Raw genomic sequence first — 19,547 nt, 5'->3', positions numbered from 1 at the left:
TGGTAACGAATAATAAAAACAATAAAAGCCATTCTGTTTCATTAACAAATACATAATCAATTACTGTAATGACGTCAACAATGCTCATGATTGCAATCAGGAAAGTATTAATTATGAGAGAGAGTTTCATCAAGTCGGAAAGGCTGAATATATCCCTGGAATCCACCAAAAAATTTTTCAATGCAAACAGTTCGTAAATGTCAGCCAATCCAGATCAAAAGCCACAGGACAGCCAAGATACCAAGGACGCTCAAGTGAAAACTGAAAAATCGGAAAAGCAAGATTCTGGCGCGAGTCGAACAGAAAATCCGCTAGCGGGCGTGACTGCATTGCTTGAAAGATACGGCTATCAACTGGGAGACATTCTTGGAAAAGGGTCATACGCTGTCGTGAGGAAAGCATACTCTAGAAGACACAAGAAACTAGTAGCGGTGAAAATAATTTGTAAAAAGAAGGCACCTGAAGATTTCCTTTTAAAGTTTCTACCTCGCGAGATAAAAGTTCTTAAACGACTTCGCCATCCTCATGTCGTGACTCTGATAGAGGTAATAGAGACCAACACAAGGATGTACATCATCACAAATTTGGCGGAAAGCGGAGATCTTTTGGAGTACATAAGAAAGAATGGTGCAATCCCTGAAGAGACTGCAAAAAACTTGTTCAGGCAACTGGTCGTTGGGATCAGTTATGTACATGGGCAAGATGTTGTGCACAGAGACTTGAAGTGTGAAAATCTCTTGTTGGACAAAGACAATAACTTAATGATCTCTGACTTTGGATTTGCGCGTGATAATTTAACTTCAGCCACGGGAAAGCGAAAACTCTGCCATACGTATTGTGGTTCATATGCGTACGCACCACCTGAAATACTAAAAGGTGTGTTTTTTTTATAATCTCCAGATAAAAGCTTGACTGAACAGATTGAAGTCTTATCGTGAATTTAATGAGATGCCAACGATTCCACCTTACCGGGATCAGCACTTTCATAGAAATAGAAACTGGCAAATTTCAACCTCGTCCCCAGAGCGCTTTCCTTGGCTTTGGGTGGGACGGGTAAAGCCACCAAAGCCAGGGAAAAGCGCCCTAGGGACGAGGTTAGGCAAATTTTTCTTTGTATAGAAACTTAAGTTAAGAATATCATAGTTTTAGGCGTTTTGTTTTTTTTCAGCGTATCCTTAAAAGTTTCATAACTTCTTTCAACAGTTTTACGGGAGGACTATAGGAAAAAAAGCGGCGTAGACTTTTGCCCACAACAAAGACGTCACGCGAGTCGGACGTTCACAGTTCTTGTGTTGTTGTCATTAAGGCCCAGTAATTCGGGCAGCATTTTTCGTGCAACTACGACATTTGACTGCCCGTTTTTAGCGAAAATACTCAGAAATCTTATAACCCGGACTACTAATTTTACTCTGTTAACAGCATAGGTTGCTCAGTTATTCTTCTTGCTTACTACTACCGTGTTGGTGACTTGTTTTGACACGACGCCATCTTGAATAACGAGTATAAATAAAAAATGAATAATGAATAATTGGGTCTGTAAAACGCCGGAATAATGAATAACGCAGTTAATATGCCAGTGGAATAATGAATAACCTACAAAAATCCAAAAAGAATAATGAATAATCCGAACCAAACACACAAAGAGTAATGAATAATCGAGGTCGAATTATTCAGCTTCCACCCCCGATCGTAGTCCTTCTCTAGAATCTAAAGCTCTCTAGTATCCACTTTTCGGAGAATTTGGAGGCTCTTTTAGGGACTTTTCGTTTAAGTGTCACAAAACTGCAGCAATGTGACTATGATCTAGAAATTCTGTGATTCAAGAACATGAGCTGTAATCGTTGTTCAATTAGTAATTTACTGGACTTCTCTAACAGCACCACCTGTCTTCTCATATTGCTTTATTTTATTTGCACTGTTCTGTAATTGGTCAGAAAGGGTACTGACGAATGAATGTATCCGAATTCTTTTACAGGTATAGCTTACGACGCTACGCTAGCAGATGTTTGGAGTATGGGTGTAATTCTTTATACCATGGTCTGTGGCCGCTTGCCATTTGATGACTCGAATTTGCGGAGCCTTTTACAACAAGTCCACCGTAGAGTCAATTTCCCGTCCAAAGTAAAGCTGCCAGATTCCGTTAAAGCTATCATCCACAAAATGCTGCAATGGAACTTAGCAGAAAGGGTAACTGTAGACCAACTGCAGATAGAACCCTGGCTAACCAGTCAGGACAAAGAAACACATGACTGAAATGAAATTGCTGTGATTGCGATAAACGAGCCCGCAAGAAACTCATCACACTGGCCTCTGTCAGCGTACGCTTGCCTGGAATTAAATGAAGGAATGCTGGATTGTAGAAATTGAGATAAGCCGCGTATTACAGTCAGCGAATTTTACAGTCCATTTCAACGATGATCTTTGAAATTCAATTAATAATACAGGTTTATTCTGGAAATGTCACCTGTCAGTCTCCTTTTGTTGCTAGTGTGAACAAACCCTGTTGCCACGAGGGATAGTCTTTCCTTCATAAAACACTTTAAAAGTTCAGTTTATGTGTGAAGAGGCAACTTAGATCGGACAACAAATATTGTGACAAGAAATCATGTCACGAAAAATATAACAATTCGCGACTCCGAAAAACCGTGAACTAACCGACATTAAAATACTAGAACAAAATGTCAAACCGTTTGTTTTCACGTTGCTATTGACATCATAATTTACAGAACCGTCTTTGGATACTATTAAATTTTTACGGCTCTCCTCTCCTGTGGTCTTCTTGTCTTTGCGGCGTCAGCATTTTTCGCGAAAATCTGCCCAAAAATTCAGGGCTCGTCTGGTTTGCGTCTATGCAATAACTTCGTTATCACTCTGGCGGGCATGCTCGGCGTCAAGAATTGTCGTCGGTTTTTTGTTGCGGAATCGTCCCCCGTTCAGCGTTTGGATCTTCAGAGTCAGTTGCAGCAGTCTCATAATCTTCGTTGAAGGTATCGGGTTCAGCATACACTGGGATAAGCCTCATGAAAACTTGTACTCTGTGATTCTTTGCATCAGCTACAATAATATTCCCATTTGAAAGCATAAAAACATCATGTGGAGTGTCCAAGCACCCGGGATCGGATCCAATCATTCCAAATGCACCAAGTGATTCACCAGTTGATGAAAAAGCTTGTATTCTGTGGTTATGACTGTCAGCTACTAAAATATTTTCATCTTGATCAAGTGCAACCCCTCTTGGGCAAGAAAACTTCCCCGCTCCCACCCCAACCCTGCCAATAATTGTTATTTCTCCAGAGTTTTCTTGACTAAAGATTTTGATTCGGTGATTTTCATATTCACTGACAATGACGTCCCCATTGTTCTTCACTGTTAGTCCCATGGGACAATGCAAATCGTGTGGGCTTCCGATAAAGCAGAGAAAGTTTCCTTCAAAGGTGAACTTTTGTATCCTGTGATTTGCTTTGTCGGAGGCGTAGACATTCTCCTTCATGTCAAATGCCACAGCACTAATTTCGGGTCGTTTGTCGTTCTTGCGGTAGACTGGTAATATCGGACGAATCGGTTCACCTATGAAACAAAGGACGTATAAATACTCACCGTAAAAGAAATTGGGTCCTTTACTCACAATCTGGAATTTTACGCGTTTTCAAAGTCTAAGGACCGGAGTAAAACAAGATCTCCATGCACTAAGCAAATAACTTAGGGTTAACCAATACGGGAAATAAAGACTAGGAGAAAAACATTGTATTTTCCTTAATGATCACGTTGGAGAAAGGTTCAAGTTGTTGGTCGTGTAGTTCATCACATTTCGTATCTGTCGCTCAATTGACTTACCAGTTTTACTAAACAATCTTAAAATCTGCGAATCGGTCATTAGCAGGTCTCCTCTGAAACTGACAGCCAGTGCGCATGGCCGACATTTGCCGCCCAAGGGTAATGGCTCCCGTGCTACTTGGCCTTTGACGTCCAGGATTTGAATGCGCGCATTCCCATAATCTGCCACGTAAACATTTCCCAGCCTATCAGCAGCCACACTCATGGGAAACTGGAAACGAGGTGGATTCACTCGCTTCCCTTTTCGACCAATAGCAATTGCGTCACATCCAGTAATTTCATCATAGTCGAGAATCTGTGTGAAATATGTAGAGAAAATTGGAATGTTGTGCTGCCTTAACGTAACCTAAATTGTCCAAATGTTATAATCAAGGTGCATTAGCTAAGGAGTTGACAGGTCCTTGTGAAATACATCAACTGGATTGAGAACGGAAAAACAATCTTGCTTCACTATGCATCACGTTTCTATACAGCACTGTACGAAGCAAAGCCATAAAATGTCCCAAAGTCTCGTTCGAGATTAAGAGTAGGTTACTAACTTTTGACTAACTGATTAAACACTTTAACATTTTATTTCAAGGAGGATTATGACACGAAGAAATCATAGATTCAGGCTGCGAGTTTGAGTTTATTGGTTAGAGTTTCAGAGTTTTAAAGGTGCAAAAATTTCTGGTTGTTGATACGCTGACAGCGCGTCAATTAATCGCAAAGAGCGCAGAAAAGGGAAATTAGTGCAATAAAAGTGAATTAATAAGCAATCGCATGATTTTTCTCGTGCTTGTTTATTGCAAATTGCACTTGAAATCATGTGATTACCCATACAAATTAGACTGCGTGAATTAATAAGAATGCATAAATAGATAACCTTATTAAAAATGTAAAACAGTGCAATTTCCTAAATTCGGCTTTTTTTTTCATACTTAATGCTTGCAACTTAATGGTAGCCATAAACAGAGTTGCAAAGGCTCAGCCAGGTATCGCGTTCATAAACCAAATAACAGGATGTTACTAAACGTACCTTGTATTCTAATTTCCTCGACAGTTGTGGCTCATTGTCCAAGCTACCATGCAATGACAACGGAGTTCTTATCATTGAATACGGAGTTAATGGTTTTAAACACCTTGTGTCTTCCAGTTCACGTGAAAGGTTTTCCAGTTGCTCTTGCAACTCAGCAGAGCTATGATGATTTTTCCTAGCTCTCTGTTTTAACATGCGTGTTTGCATCAATAAGTCGTGAATATTGTCCTCCAGTGAAATAAGATCCTGCGTCTTGTGCCTAATTTCCACATGCAAAGTTCTGATCAAGTTCAACACAGTCTGCCGTTTCGTGTTGAGCTCATCTTCATTCTTTTTTGATATTTCATATTCGTCCTGTTTTTCTTTCAATTCTTTCGTAATCTTGGCGTTGCTGTGGTTTTCTTCCAGTTTCTGCTTAATCTTGTCAATGTCCACTTGTCTTTTCTTAATTAAAAATCGTGTAGTTTCCAGTTTACTATCCAAAGATTGCGATTCTCCCTCCTGTTCCAATACTTTCTTTTTCAAATTTTGAAGAATATCCTCAACACTGACTAGGTTTTCGTTGTTTGCCTTGATTTGCATTTCAAATTCTTTAATTTGATTGGTGAATTCTGTATCCGCTTCTTCACAAGCTCTACTTTCATTTTCCAGCTTTTCGATCATGCGCAGTAAAGTTTCTCGCTTGTTGTTTAATCTGGAGTTTCTTTCGGCCTGTAGCCACTCGCCTGAGGGAAGGAAATAGATAATGCTTTTAGTTATAACACACACAAAATTGTTCTAGCTAAAAAGAGGAATTCACTTACCAATCTTGATCATCAACCCATAAAACACACGTTAACACTTTATCAGGGCATTAAGTCAGGTTTCCTACTCACCGGCTACAGCAACAGCAGTAAACTTTTCCTTGAACTCATCCACTAAGTTGACTTGTTTCAAACATTTAGCTTCGATCAATAGCTTTCTCATAAACGCGAGTTTGCGCTCGGATACCAAACCACTTTTTCTAAGAACATCGATAAGTTCCTGTCCGGAATCAATATTTTGTAATGTCTCCTTGTTAACATGTCCTTTGAGAAGATATTTCATGTAACGAACATCGCTAAGTGTTAATTGCTTCCCGATATCTTTGACTAGAGTTTGAAACGCAGAATATGCTTCAGTTAAAGCTGACATGATAAAGCATTTTAGTACTTTAGACAGGCCGCATGAGTCGATAACTTTTCCAAGATGGTCTCGCCTTCCATGTTAACATTCAAAATTAGCATACTTTTATTTGCCCTTGGTAATCTGTTAGTTGTGACGCGTTGCTGTAATAAAGGCAAAACAATTGAGTCAGTAAACAATTGGACTAAACACTATTCTTTGCATTTATTATGGCAATCATTTTGTCAAATTTTGAACATGAATTCCGTTTTCTAGACGGATGCCTTTGTCACTTCGTTTTGAACATCTTCTTGGACATACACGATTGACCACGTAAACTTAGTCGATTATTTCAAATTCTTCTTGCTCGTGTATATGAAAAAAATTAAGCCATGAGCGAACTGACCGTAATTACCGTGTTATAAAGTACGCAAGAACAACGCAGATTCCCGCCAGTGGCACCGACTGGTTGACTCTGTTTTAAAGCATTGGACTCTGACAAAGTGTGGGCTGCGGCGGACCAACACTGTGCTGCCATTAAATTTCATGCGCAAATGGGAGACGGATAAAGACTATGAAGCGCCTCTGTCTTACAACTCAGCAGTGCTTATGAACACACTATTCCGGTAAAGAGCGGTTCCCGCGGGGTTTTGTGGTCATGCCTTTCTGGCCGGCTTGTCAACGATGTGCCTGTTAAAAAAGGCTTACAGTGTATAACGCAGAAACAAAAGCAAAAGCCATACGTCAACGGGGACTTTGCTGAGTGTTGAAACATGCAATCAAGACAATTCTTGTATTTTCATTGTCGTGCAGGCAGCGTGATCTAGTGGTTAGGGCGCTGGGTTTCCATGCCCTTGACCCCGGCCGGGTTCAAACCCCGTTCTAACCTCTGGTTTGGATTTGTTTCCGGTTGTCCCGGATTCCACGCTTTGTAAATAGCCAACTGGTTGCCTTGTGTGACCCAGTGTGGTCGAGTGGTTAGGGCGTTGGGTTAGCATGCGGCTTCTCCGGGTTGAAATCCCGTTCTAACCTCTGGTTTGGATTTGTTTCCGGTTGTCCCGGATTCCACGCTTTGTAAATAGCCAACTGGTTGCCTTGTGTGACCCAGTGTGGTCGAGTGGTTAGGGCGTTGGGTTAGCATGCGGCTTCTCCGGGTTGAAATCCCGTTCTAACCTCTGGTTTGGATTTGTTTCCGGTTGTCCCTGATTCAACTCTACCACGCTTTGTAAATAGCCAACTGGATGCCTCCCGGCCAGTTGGGGTTCTTGATAATGTTTCTGTTAAGTTTGAATTGTTACTTTCACCTTGTTAACAGTGGAGTGCCTGTAAACTAGCTTGATAGCTAAGTGTACTTCCACTATAAAGAAAGCACTTACATTTTTTTTTTACAATCATGCTTCTTTCGGATTATCAAAAGTGGGCTCTCCTGTGAACTAGCTTGATTTACATTTAACTGTCATTTGAGCAGCCGAGTCTATGTTGCAAAAGATCGGTGCATTAACCGAATTTTTGTGCTGGGTGAAAACAGAAATTTGGTATAAGCCAATTGGCAGGCCTTCAAAAAGTGAACATTAGTTTATTTTGATTCTTATTTTGTTGGTTACAAAATGAGATCACAAACAACTCGTCGTTGGAATCTGGCTTTGCTGTACTTTATTTTACAACAACAAATACATTTCTTTTCAGTTATTACATCATAATAAAATGGTATCACATGCATTAGAGTCATTCTCAAAGCATATTAAACTATAAAAGGAAAAAAAACTAAAAATTGTCGTTGTCTTGAAAAAATGAGAGTGAAAGAGAAAATGATGAAATTTAATTCCTATTCTATGGCAATTTCTTTCCAAATTTAAGAAAGTTAAAAGTAAAGCAGGAAAGATATTCTCAAAGCGAGAATTGAACGCGCACTCAGACATGAAATTTAACTTTCTTCGTCTGAAGAAAACAGTGGCGTGTTATCCGAGGTATTTTTGCGTGGTTTGCGTATTACCGCAGTATAGCGTTTGGCAGATCTCCGTTGTATATTATCCATGAACTCCTTTAGCTTGGATGGTGACGGCAAGTTGCCATGAAAACTGTTACTATTGATATCCGCAGGGCTGTTTCGCTGAGATCGCAAGTTGTACTTGTGAGAGAAACTTGAATCGTCAGGCTAGAAAAAAAAAACGAGGTAGAAATGATTGGGGTACAGGGATGGCGCAGTGGCCCGGGTTCAATTCCCAGACTCGGTGTAACATGTGGGTTGAGTTTTGTTGGTTCTAGCTTGGTTCTCTTCTCTTTACCGAGAGGTTTTCTCCGGGTACTCAGGTTTCCCCTCTCCTCAAAAACGAACATTTGACTGATTTTAAGTTAACTCTTAATTTCAGTTTACAGTGTCCCCAATTAGTCCTCCAGCGCTAGAACGACTAGACACTTAAGTAAAGTTACTTTCCTTTTTTAATGATCTTCCACATAAAAGGGCACGATTAACGTTACGTTTCCAAAGTGAACCTCAAGAGAGATTTTTTTTCTGAGTACAACGATTGGGGCCTTTTCAATTGGAGTAATAGTCCTGAGACTTAATGTTTGTTGTTATTTCCTTTTTTCCCTAAAAAAAGATATATCGGCCAGTTTCCTTCAGTTTCAATGGAAAACTGAAAAAAAAAAACGGTCATAACTGTAGCAATGTGGGAAAATTACATTTTCACATTGATCTTTAAGTTTACAAAACACCAAAGGAAATTGAAACTGACTTAAATTCTCAGTTACCGTACTTACTGCTTCTCTTCTTCTTGTTGTCCTGGATGAGAAAGAACTTCCTTTCTTTGTTGTCTCTTTTGATTGTCTTCTCACAACTGGTGTGGTTACTTTAGGAACAGATTCCTGATTTTCATTATTTTCGTAGTTTTCTTCGTCACTGCTATCATCTGAGAAGCTCTCTAACTCAGAATCGCCAGGAACAAAGCTGTAATCTGATTCGTTGTCATCATCACCATAATCATCCAAAATATGCAATGAACTGCAAGCATCTGTAAAGTCAGCTGGTATATCGTGATTTGAATAGCTAGGATGGGTGATGCTCTTCTTTGATAAGCTATGAAAACAAAATCAATTTAAGTACAATTTAGAGTAAGATGGAAGTTTCGCACTTTCAGAAGCTGACACATTATACAGATGATGAAAGGACTCAGTTGATAGTCACTTTCACTGTCTGATTGAAATCTTTTCACAACCTCAAATTTGACAGGAGTTTAGAATCTTTTTCGTGGTTCACTGTCCAAAATCACCTAACCAGAATTTTTCATGGGCAAGCTTGGATGTTTCCTGATCTACTTACTTTATATTGTTTTATTTCCTGCATAACAAGAAAATAATGATAACTCAAGTAGAGAGAACATCAGTGTAAGAAACTTTTTGCCCTAAGGAATATTGATGTGCTAAGCATACTGTAAGTTTTGGCTTACCATTCCTGCAAAGGTTCTCCATTTGTTATGGCCTTCCAGCCATTAATCTTGTCCTGCCATCTTTTTATGTCCCTAATTTGTTGTTGCAATTCACGAAGAATATCACAGTTGATCTTATTGTAGTCCTGATACAGATAAGCAGTTACCATGAGTACTACAGACCCGAAAGTAATGAACAGCTTTCTGCAAAACCATAACCTTCCATGAACAATTTCCTGCACCAAAAAAAATATTACTTAATTAATACACTAAAAGTTGTTAACATTTTCATAACCAGAGTGAAAGTCTTCTAAACTCTGACAATGACATTATTTTATTCTGGATGTAGAAATGTCACTTAATGTCACTGTCATTGACAAGAGCCCTAACATGTATAACAGCTACACTTATCCCAACCACTCACACCCAAGAGGCACCTACAGTGTATTTTTTCACCAATAGTAATATTTGTGCAGGTCATTTTTGAAACAACCATAATAAAATAATAAGAAGAAAACTTCACTCTATCCCAAGAGAGGCAGAAATATACATCCACAAGTTAAAGATCCAAGAGATCTCTTGTAAAGGTGACACGGTGACAGTGTTGTACACAAAATGAACCCTAACCCAAACTCAACCTCAAAATGCCAAGGCCTGGAACAAATGCAAAAAAACTGGAAGGTTCCCCGTGTGAAGTTAGAAAACCAATGGCTCGAATTCACGGGACTCAGAGGACTTAATCAACCATACCGATGCCTCAGTGGACTGGCTGTCTGTCATTTCCCATGATGTCACTAGCCTCTCAAGGAAAATAAGCAAAATCAAACCAATAAAGAGTGGTAGCCTTGCTCCTGCTGTACGGGGAGTGCTAGTAAGGAAATAGCAAGTACATAGTGAAGCAACATAAAATGCTACAGACTGCAAACTTATGAACTCTCCCAGAATCATTGATTGCAGTTTTCTAACTTTCTCCACACTTTTAAAAACGGATTCAAAAGTTTCACTAAACAAAGCTTTTTGTTCATCAGCATTTTGCTTCATATCTTCAAAAGCCCTTTTGGCGTTTAAAGTGGAGTTTCTGAGTGTTTCCGACAATTGCAACTCGCGTGAAATAATCTCTTGTTGATTTTCCAGAGACTTGTTTTGTTTCTCTAGCACCAGGAGTTGTTTTTTGGCAGAGTCCTCTAGATGGGATGCAACATCATCTGATGTCCTTGACAATTTTGATATCGTATCCTCGGTTCTGTGCTGCCATAACTCACTTTTCACGAAAAAACAAATATTTGTCGTATGAGTGAAAAATGTTGTGTAAGCAAGGTAAGTTGTGTCATCCATTTTTTCCGTACATTCCTCAATTGATTGACTCTCTCTCTCGCAGGAGTAAATTTTTCTTCCTGACTTTGATAAATGACAATTCGTGAACTCAATAGCGAGATAACTCTGCTCTACATCATCAAGACTTTTGCATCGCGTCTCGATTCCTTGAACAGCTTTTTTCCAGCAACTACTTTTCACTGCATTCGTTCTGAACTTTTTCAGTATTTCTTTTCCTGCTTCTACGTTTTGTTTGTCAAGTAACTCAAAACCATTTTCTCTCTCTCTTGAAAGCTTAACTAAATCGAGAAGAAGACAAATATAAAGAAGAATACATGTGACTCTTAACTTAAATCTGATCGCCATGTTGTTTCAAAGTTTAAGTTTTGGCGCTAAACTGGGAACTAGATCATATGATTACACAAGACTGTTGTCCTGGCAACAACAATTTTCTTGATAATGAAAGTTTTCAGCACAATAAGCAGTGTTTCTATCATTTAATACACAGATTTTCAGATACAATTTTTTCATTGACACTCCCCTATTTTCATTTAAACTAGTAAAAAATTATGCACGTGATGCTCAGCTTTGTGGCTCGGGGAAGGAAAGAAGAGAGACCCTGGGGGCGAGGTTGACATAAATCACGTCTGTGTAAGTCTCCATGGTTGTGTAGACTATCGTGAGGAGTCTACTGATCGAGCACAACTCGCAATGCCTCATGCTCTCCTAGTTACAGACGACGCGCTATGTGAGAAATTGTTGTTGTTGTAAATCATCGTAAAATACAGGATTCCTGGTTGCGACTACTGTCCCATTTCTCATTGAAATGATAGGGTGATGTAGTGTATCCTAAGCTTCGGTCAAAGATGATGATGATGAAAGGTTCACTTATACCGCATTTTACAATGACTTAAGGTGCTCGTATGGTACGTACCCTCACGCTACGGCATACTTGCCCTGGCTTCTGAAGTTGATTGATGTTGTGATATAGTTAACAGTACTCCGTTGTGGATTTGCCGTTATAAAAAGAAAAAATGCCGTTGGACCATTACAAGATCGACAAGGTAATTGGAAAAGGAAGTTATGGAGAAGTTAAACTGGTGAAACACAAAAAGGATAAGAAACAGGTTAGTTGACTTAGCTTAACAGCTCAATATAATTACTTAATCTGTGCTTTATTGTTGGTAAAGAAAGATTAAACTCGATGTATTCTCTACTCCTAAATTATAGTTTGTCATGAAGAAGGTTGATCTTTCCAAAGCTTCTGCCAAGGAGAGGAAAGCTGCCGAGCAAGAGGTAATGCCAATTTAAATGTTTTATTTATTTATTCAACTTAAGAATGAGCCTGGTAGCTCTTTTCTGGATATGCTCTATCATGTCAATGTTCTGTTGGGTGTACAGAGACCACACAACAGAGCCATACCCTATGGGAGATCAAACAAAAGAGCAATAAAGTGAGTTTTGACATCAGCAAAACCCCTACAGGTACAAGACATTAGTCCCAGCATCCTGTTAGCTTTGGAGACAATACTATTCACGTGGGAATTCCAGCATAGGTGATGGTCCAGGAGCAGACCAAAGTCCTTAAATTCAGAAACCATCGCAAGAGGTGATTCATTCATACAAAGTTCAGTCTCTACTGGGAATACCATCCACCCCTGTGGCCTTGTGAATATTGAGATTACATAAGATCTTCCCAACTGCCTCCTCAGGTGATTCAAAGTTCAACAGAAGCCGTGGATTGACACCATCAACAATTGATGGCGAACCACAAGGCGACTGCTGCAACGTAGATTCAGAATTCACCATTCAAAAAAATTGATTAAACAATTCAGCCTTCTTTGTGGGATCAGTAGCAATAATATTTTCGTAAGAAACTGCTTGAAGAATCCTTTGTGACTTGGACTTGAGCGTATAAAATAACCAAAATTGTTTAGCGTTGGTCTTCAATTTTTCAGGTAAAGATCTCAGATAACAATGGTAATTTGCCTGAATTAACTTCTTTATCCGTTTCCTCTATGTGGTAAACCTACATGATAGTTCCTGACAACGGGAAACTTTCATTTTTTTCCACAGTTTTTTTTTTTTCTTTTTTGTTACCAGTTTCATTACGTCTCTGTCAATCCATGGCGGACTGTGACAACGCTTTAACGACTTAACCAGGATAAATTCCTTGACACTTTGAAAAAATATGTTTTGAAATTTCCTCAGACTGGTGTCTATATCGTCACTTAAACCTCCATCCTCTCAGCAATTCGAAAACACAGATGCAAGCCATCCAAATGAGTGTTCCTATAGCAATACACTTTATTGCAAAAATTCCTTGGGAGATGCAATTTTGCATTGATAATAAAGGATAATGGAAGGTGATCAGAATTGAAAACATCAAGGAGAACTGATAATCAGATATTAAGTTTTCATTGTTTGTTAGAACAAGATCCAGAATATTCCCTGCAACATTGGAATTAGGAGAGAATCGAGTAATGTTAGTATTCAGTTGCAACAAATGAAAATCCTTCAATAGGTGTCAGAGTCCCTCTCCCCATTCTCCTCGCGGCTTCGCCGCTCGCTTGTCGGCTCCGCCACCAAAACTTTATTTTGCGGGCACTTACAATACTGCTAGCTACGCAGGCTATAGGTGTCAGAGTTGATTTGTTCTGAAGTCAGACACACATGAGTGACCGTAAGTCCAATCTATTTGTGGAAAATTAAAATCACCAACCAGAACAATATCAGACAATTTAGTGGACAAGTAGCCATGCTGGAATTCCTGGAACCTGGCAAGAAAGAGCTTATGAGGCCCATGAGGACGATAAAATATGGAGAGCAGAAAGCAAACAAAGTCTTTGTATAAATCACACAGGCCAGTATCTCTACATCTGTCTCAAGGTCTCTTCTCCATAGACAAGTGAGGTGGGATTTACTGGCAGCAAGACTCCTCTGCCTCTCTTGCCCTGCCTGTGACTTTGCGAGAAACATTGTAGCCCTTTAAGCGTAATTCATGATCAGATATGGTGATATCGAGCCTGGTTTCAGTAATCACAACAATATCAAATGATTTCATTAGCAATAAACTGTGAAGATCCATGATTTTGTTATGTAGACTTCTGGCATTGGGAACCAGGTATTTACGATAGGCAAAACTTTTACCTTGTCTATCAGATGAGTCATCAAAACATGATAAAGTGGTAGATCCAATATAATCAACCTGAGATGGACATGGCAACATTAGGCTGTCAAATGTACTTTTATTTATTTATTTGTCAAGTCTTAATCCCTTGGTCAAGGTGGGGGCAATTACCCCTAGGTTATGGACTCAGTCTTCTCCCTTTGGGTGCCAATAACAATAAATTTTACTTTACTGTGCCTTGAATGGTATGATTTTTTTACCTCATGCTGGTAATGAGCACACAGTGACTTTTTTAAAATCTCTAAGAAGTGTAGGCTAAAAGTCCTGAACTAATTTATATTCCAACATACTTAAATTTACATTATATTAAATCTGTTAACAGGCAAAATTATTATCTCAGCTGCGGCACCCAAACATTGTATCATATAGAGAATCCTTCCAGGATGAACCAGGATTTCTTTACATTGTAATGAACTTTTGTGAGGGTGGAGACCTGTACACAAAGTTAAAGGCTCAAGATAAAGATGGCAAAGCACTGAAAGAGACACAGGTTGTTGAGTGGTTTGTTCAAATTACCATGGCACTACAGGTATGTATAGCTGGTTGCCTGAAAGCAAATTTCTCAGATTGCAGGGAGTTTGATACATTTGAAAGAAACGGAGGACAGAAGGATGTGAAGTGACAAAAAGTCATGGCATTAAACTCCTGTCCCACCTTGACTTTTGGAACCATGTATTTAGTGATAAAAACGATTAGCGATAAAAAATAAGAAGAACAGCATTTCAACTGCTTCATGGTCATTTTTAAGTTCAAGTTCATGGATAAAAACTCACCCCATAATTTTATATACAATTTCTGAAAGAAAAAAAAAAGGAATAAAAGGTAGGTTAGGGCTAACCCTAACCCTAACCTAAGGGTAGGACCAAGGGTGAGGGTAAGGGTAAGGGTAAGGATATGAATACAGAAAGTATCCTAAAAATGCTTAAAAGCTAACCTTAAACTTTTGTTTAGGCCTAATTAGGCCTAAGGTTAGCTTTTATGCATGTTTAGGATACGTTTTGTATTCGTATCCTTACCCTTACCCTCACCCTTGGTCTTACCCTTACCCTCGTTTTAGAAACGCCGTAATGCTGGATGTCCAAGCTGCCGCCACATTTCTCTCAACACTGAATGAAACCCACTCTTCCATTAGTTTTACTATGAAACTTGAGGGAAATGGGAAACTTCCTTTCCTAGGAATGGTAATGATCAGAAATAGCACCCAGTTGGACAGAAAGGTAAATACAGAAACCAACAGATAGTGGGCTGCTTCTGCACTTAACTGTAGCCACGTTGATATGAAGTAAAAACACTCCCTGTTAAAAACAATGTTGAACTGCACTTTTGAACTTTCTTCAAACTGGCAATTTTTTCATCAAGAGTGCGAGCGCCTAAAGGAAATCTTCACATGCTTGCATTACCCAGAGCCCCTCATACAAAACACCATCAGCTTTTTCGTCGAAAATGGAGGTGACGAGGAGCATACACATGTACACCCACCCCAACAAGCAGGTGAAATTCCCGTTAGAATACCCCTGCCCTTCAAAGATCAGAGATCAGCAAACAAACTATGTGAGCAACTAGTGAAAGATACTGTAAATACAGAAGTACATCCTGTCTTTACAAGCCACAAGATCAAAGATGAGCTTAAAGCTAAGGAAGCTAAACCTCCAATTGTCAATCTGTGTGATGCAGATTATGTCGACTTTACAAGCCGATACCTACATCAACGTGTGGAGGAACACAAACGATGGGTAATCAGCAACCATGTAAGACAACAACATGGAAACGAGCCACATGAAATCGCAAACAACTTTAGGATCCTTAGGAAGTGCTTGAACAAGTTTGATTGCTCTATTTTTGAAATGTTTTTTATTCGGGACCTTAAGCCAAAATTAAACAAACAGAGTGATTCCATCTGCGCAAAGCTGTTTGTTTAACACTTTTAATAGTTTTCATTCTCTTCACCTCTTATTTACACTTCATTTTCGCATTTCACAGTTGTTTTTATTGTTAGTATGTAATAGGGGTAAATACTTAGCTTTTACCTTTTATTCCATTTTTTCAGAAATTGTGTATAGGTATATATGCAGAATTTATATCCATGAACTTGAACTTGAAACTGACCGTGGAGCAGTCAAAACGTCGTTCTTATTTTTTATCGCTCGTTTTTATAACAAAATGTTTTGCTGAGAACTTATTAAAAAGAAAAATCTTCTGACTTTTTGTAACATACAGGTTGTAAGAATAATTGTAATTATAGGTACTGGTACATTTGCAGAGAAGAGCACTTCCATGAAACCATTGCTCTTCTCTCTTTCAGTGACCCCAATCCCTTCGCTTTTGATGGCATGCTATTTGAAAACAAATCAAATCCAATATCTCCAAATCAAATCACCCCATGGAAAGCCTACATTGTATCTAAAGGCCATCTGTAACATAGCTTTGTGATCGTGTGATTTCAGTATATGCATGAAAGGCACGTCCTTCACAGGGACCTCAAGACGCAAAACATTTTCCTGACAAAGAGCAATATTATCAAAGTAAGTCATGACACTGTATGGTCCACAGCAGGAGCTTTAGCGGTACCTTTTAGGGCATTGAGCCGAAAAATTTTGACAGGAGACATTTGACAATTAACTATTTTTTAATTTTGTCTAATTAAAAGCAATAATTTGGTACCTTTGAGGGGTGGAAAAAAATTCATGCCATGCCCACAAGACAGGATTTTGGTACCTCTTAGGGGTTCTTTCAAAATTTACGATGAGCACCTCCGTCTTTTTGATACCCCCTCCCCCCCCTTGGGGTTAACCCTTTCATCCCTGAGGAGGCCCCCATTGTCAAGTAAAATTGTCTGCCATTAAACACAGTAAAATCTGTGTCACTCTTAGGAGGGAGAGGGTTAATAAATAATAATAATAATAATAATAATAATAATAATAATAATAATAATAATGTTGTACAGTGTGAAGAGATGAAGAAAAAATTAACCAAGGAATATTTTCAATGCGGAAGGAAGCTTCTGCAATCTAAGAACGACGCAGGGAATATAATCTGTGGTATCAATACATGGGCTGTCTCTGTGTTACGGTATTCAGCGAGCTTCATCAATTGGACTAGAGACGAGGTAAGAGTGCTAGATAGAAGAACCAGGAAGCATCTAACCATGTATGGTGCCCTTCACTCCTGAGATAGTGTTGCAAGACTATATATACCTAGAAAGAAAGGTGGACGAGGGCTAATCTCGGTGGAGGACTGTGTAGATCAAGCTGTAACTGGGCTTTCCAATTATATTGCGCAAAGCAATGAGATGCTGCTCACAGCAGCCCGGGGAGATTCTAAAAGCCCCCTGGAAACTAGCAAAGATTTCAGGAAGAGAAGATACGAAGAACGAATGAACGAGGTAAAAGAGAAACAGTTACACAGACAATTCTTTAGAGAGATGGAAGGAGTAGCAAGTGACAAGAGTTGGGGTTGGCTGGAGAAGTGTCACCCGAAGAAAAGTACTGAGGGACTTATTATGGCTGCATAGAGCCAGTCACTCCGAATAAATACTATCAAGGCGAATTCGAAGATAGACAAGACCCAGAAGGATTCTTTGTGCAGATCATGCAAGAAAAATGATGAGACTGTAAATCACATACTAAGTGAATGTCCAATACTAGCCCAGACGGAATACAAGTGCCGTCATGACAACGTGGCCAAAGGTATCCTTTGGGACCTTTGCAAGCACTATGGAGTTGACTGTTGAGATAGGTGGTATGAGCACTCCCCAGAACCAATGATGGAAAACACGAATGTAAAGATTCTGCGGAATTTCACTATCCAGACTGACAAGAAGATGCCATACAACAGACCCGACATTGCAGTTGTTGAGAAGACCAACAAGATACCATATTATTAAATTCTCAACCTCGGATAATGCATCTTGCGTGCTCTGATTGGTTCACTCAATCTCGGTTATTAGCTCATATACCTTAGTTTGACCTTATATGGTAAATGATTGCGTTAAGCGTTGCTAAACTAAATTTTTTTCGCTGAAAAACAAAATTTCTTGTTGAACTTAAAAAAAACTTGTTTTCTGGAAAGTTTGGATCAATTCATGAGCCTACATCTGTCTGACCACAAGGTATTACACAACATCTCATCTTCATCAAGTTTTCTCGATTTCGCTAGGATTTTCTCGTTTTTTTCGCTCGTGTTTCGTACTTCCAAACTTCTGGAGTTTAAGGAATATAATAAAACAATTATTCCATTCTCGCTTGTTGGATATGAGACTGGTGGTAGCCAACTCGGCGCTACGTGCCTCTTTGGCTATTTAACATCTCATATCCAACGCATGCTCATGGAATAATTGTTAATTATTGACGTAGCGTGCCCTGGTGATTGTAGAATCGCTTTGAAGGAGAAGGAAAAGTTGACAAATACTGGGACTTAGCAATTGAGATCAAAACCCTCTGGCACTTGAAGAAAGTTTTAATCACCCGGATTGTCATAGGGGCATTGGGGAGCTTCACAGCCAAGCTGGAAAAGTATTTGGCAGGTATCCACATTGTGAAACTGCCAACCGCTTGCCCATACAATGCAGAAGACCGTTCTTTTAAGATCAGCAAGGATTCTAAGAAGAGTTCTGGAATGCTGAGGCGGCTTGTTGCTGTTTGTACCAGAACCTCCAGCGGAACATTGCTGCAACATTTGTAAATAATAATAATAATAATAATAATAATAATAATTCTGATGATAATAATTTTGGATTGTAGTGATCGCAAACTGAGAGTGATAGATGTGAAGGTGAGAAGAGCTTGACAATGTTTATCGCATTCTGCAAGGAGGGTAGTGTAGTGAGGTTGTACAGTGCCTTGGGATAGGAATGTGGTGACTAAAGAGGATTAGAAAGGCACAATCTACTCTCTTCTGGCAAAGGAAATCATATAAGATGCAGCAGATGTTGACACCAACCAACCACCATGTTCTTGGTGGTTGGTTGTTTGGGCATGGTATCTGGTTGGTTGGAGGGTTTTTTGAAAGATATTGGGATTCAAGATGTGTTGGGAGGAATGTACACATAGGCATCCGCTTGCAGTCATTGGGGCCATCCTTATCCTCCAGAAGATGCTTAGTCTCCAAGCCACTGGGCCAGGGCCAGGGCTGAGGCTAAGAGGGTTAGGGTAAGGGTTAACCAAAGTAGTATTTGCCATGTACGGTATAACACCACATTCACTTTGCAGTATATCAACTTGTCATTATTAACGTTCCAGTTTTTTAATGATTTTATAGGTTGGTGATCTTGGTATTGCAAGAGTGTTGGAATCAGCATCAGATATGGCCAGTACCATGATTGGTACACCCTATTACATGTCTCCCGAGCTTTTTTCCAACAAACCTTACAATCATAAGGTAGATACTTAAAAGACACTGTATTTCCTTGATTAAAAAAAACCCTCATTAATTAAATTAGTTTGGTTTGTGTAGTTAACAATGTGCTGCACTTGTCTCTTGAGTACATTGTATGGAGTTGTTTGATTTTTACTTTGCAGTCGGATGTATGGGCACTTGGTTGTTGTGTATATGAGATGTGTACTTTGAGACATGCTTTCAATGCAAAGGATATGTCATCATTGGTTTACAAGATTCTCAAAGGGAA

General features: G+C 39.3%; 4 protein-coding genes across 5 annotated transcripts in view; 2 read left to right on the top strand and 2 right to left on the bottom strand.

Moving 5' to 3' along the window:
• On the top strand, positions 1–2,253 carry LOC138015196 (testis-specific serine/threonine-protein kinase 3-like). Its single transcript, XM_068862152.1, has 2 exons — positions 1–876; positions 1,976–2,253. The coding sequence occupies exons 1-2, from the start codon at positions 198–200 to the stop codon at positions 2,251–2,253; spliced, it is 957 nt and encodes a 318-aa protein (XP_068718253.1). The 5' UTR covers positions 1–197.
• Positions 2,254–2,427: 174 nt separating this feature from the next.
• Positions 2,428–6,088, bottom strand: LOC138015194 (uncharacterized). The gene is made up of 4 exons (XM_068862149.1): positions 5,728–6,088; positions 4,853–5,577; positions 3,835–4,129; positions 2,428–3,567 (listed from the first exon to the last, which is right to left on the bottom strand). Exons 1-4 carry the CDS (start codon positions 6,023–6,025, stop codon positions 2,891–2,893), a joined length of 1,995 nt encoding a protein of 664 aa, XP_068718250.1. The 5' UTR covers positions 6,026–6,088; the 3' UTR covers positions 2,428–2,890.
• Positions 6,089–7,625: 1,537 nt separating this feature from the next.
• On the bottom strand, positions 7,626–11,120 carry LOC138016182 (uncharacterized). Its single transcript, XM_068863354.1, has 4 exons — positions 10,171–11,120; positions 9,442–9,656; positions 8,756–9,071; positions 7,626–8,150 (listed from the first exon to the last, which is right to left on the bottom strand). The coding sequence occupies exons 1-4, from the start codon at positions 11,098–11,100 to the stop codon at positions 7,920–7,922; spliced, it is 1,692 nt and encodes a 563-aa protein (XP_068719455.1). The 5' UTR covers positions 11,101–11,120; the 3' UTR covers positions 7,626–7,919.
• A 285-nt stretch (positions 11,121–11,405) lies between these two features.
• The window catches only part of LOC138016469 (serine/threonine-protein kinase Nek4-like), a 27,718-nt gene continuing 19,576 nt past the window's right edge, over positions 11,406–19,547 (top strand). For both annotated transcript variants that reach the window (XM_068863604.1, XM_068863603.1), the window contains exons 1-6: positions 11,406–11,861; positions 11,965–12,030; positions 14,247–14,453; positions 16,369–16,446; positions 19,181–19,300; positions 19,441–19,547. The exon at positions 19,441–19,547 is cut by the window's right edge and continues 1 nt beyond it. In XM_068863604.1, coding sequence (XP_068719705.1) covers positions 11,769–11,861; positions 11,965–12,030; positions 14,247–14,453; positions 16,369–16,446; positions 19,181–19,300; positions 19,441–19,547 — 671 coding nt within the window. In that variant the 5' untranslated portion in view covers positions 11,406–11,768. The remainder of the gene's footprint in view (positions 11,862–11,964; positions 12,031–14,246; positions 14,454–16,368; positions 16,447–19,180; positions 19,301–19,440) is intronic.

This window comes from Montipora capricornis, chromosome 9 (genome assembly GCF_036669925.1).
Source record: "Montipora capricornis isolate CH-2021 chromosome 9, ASM3666992v2, whole genome shotgun sequence".
NCBI lineage: Eukaryota > Metazoa > Cnidaria > Anthozoa > Scleractinia > Acroporidae > Montipora > Montipora capricornis.
This window is presented reverse-complemented; position numbering and strand designations above follow the sequence as displayed.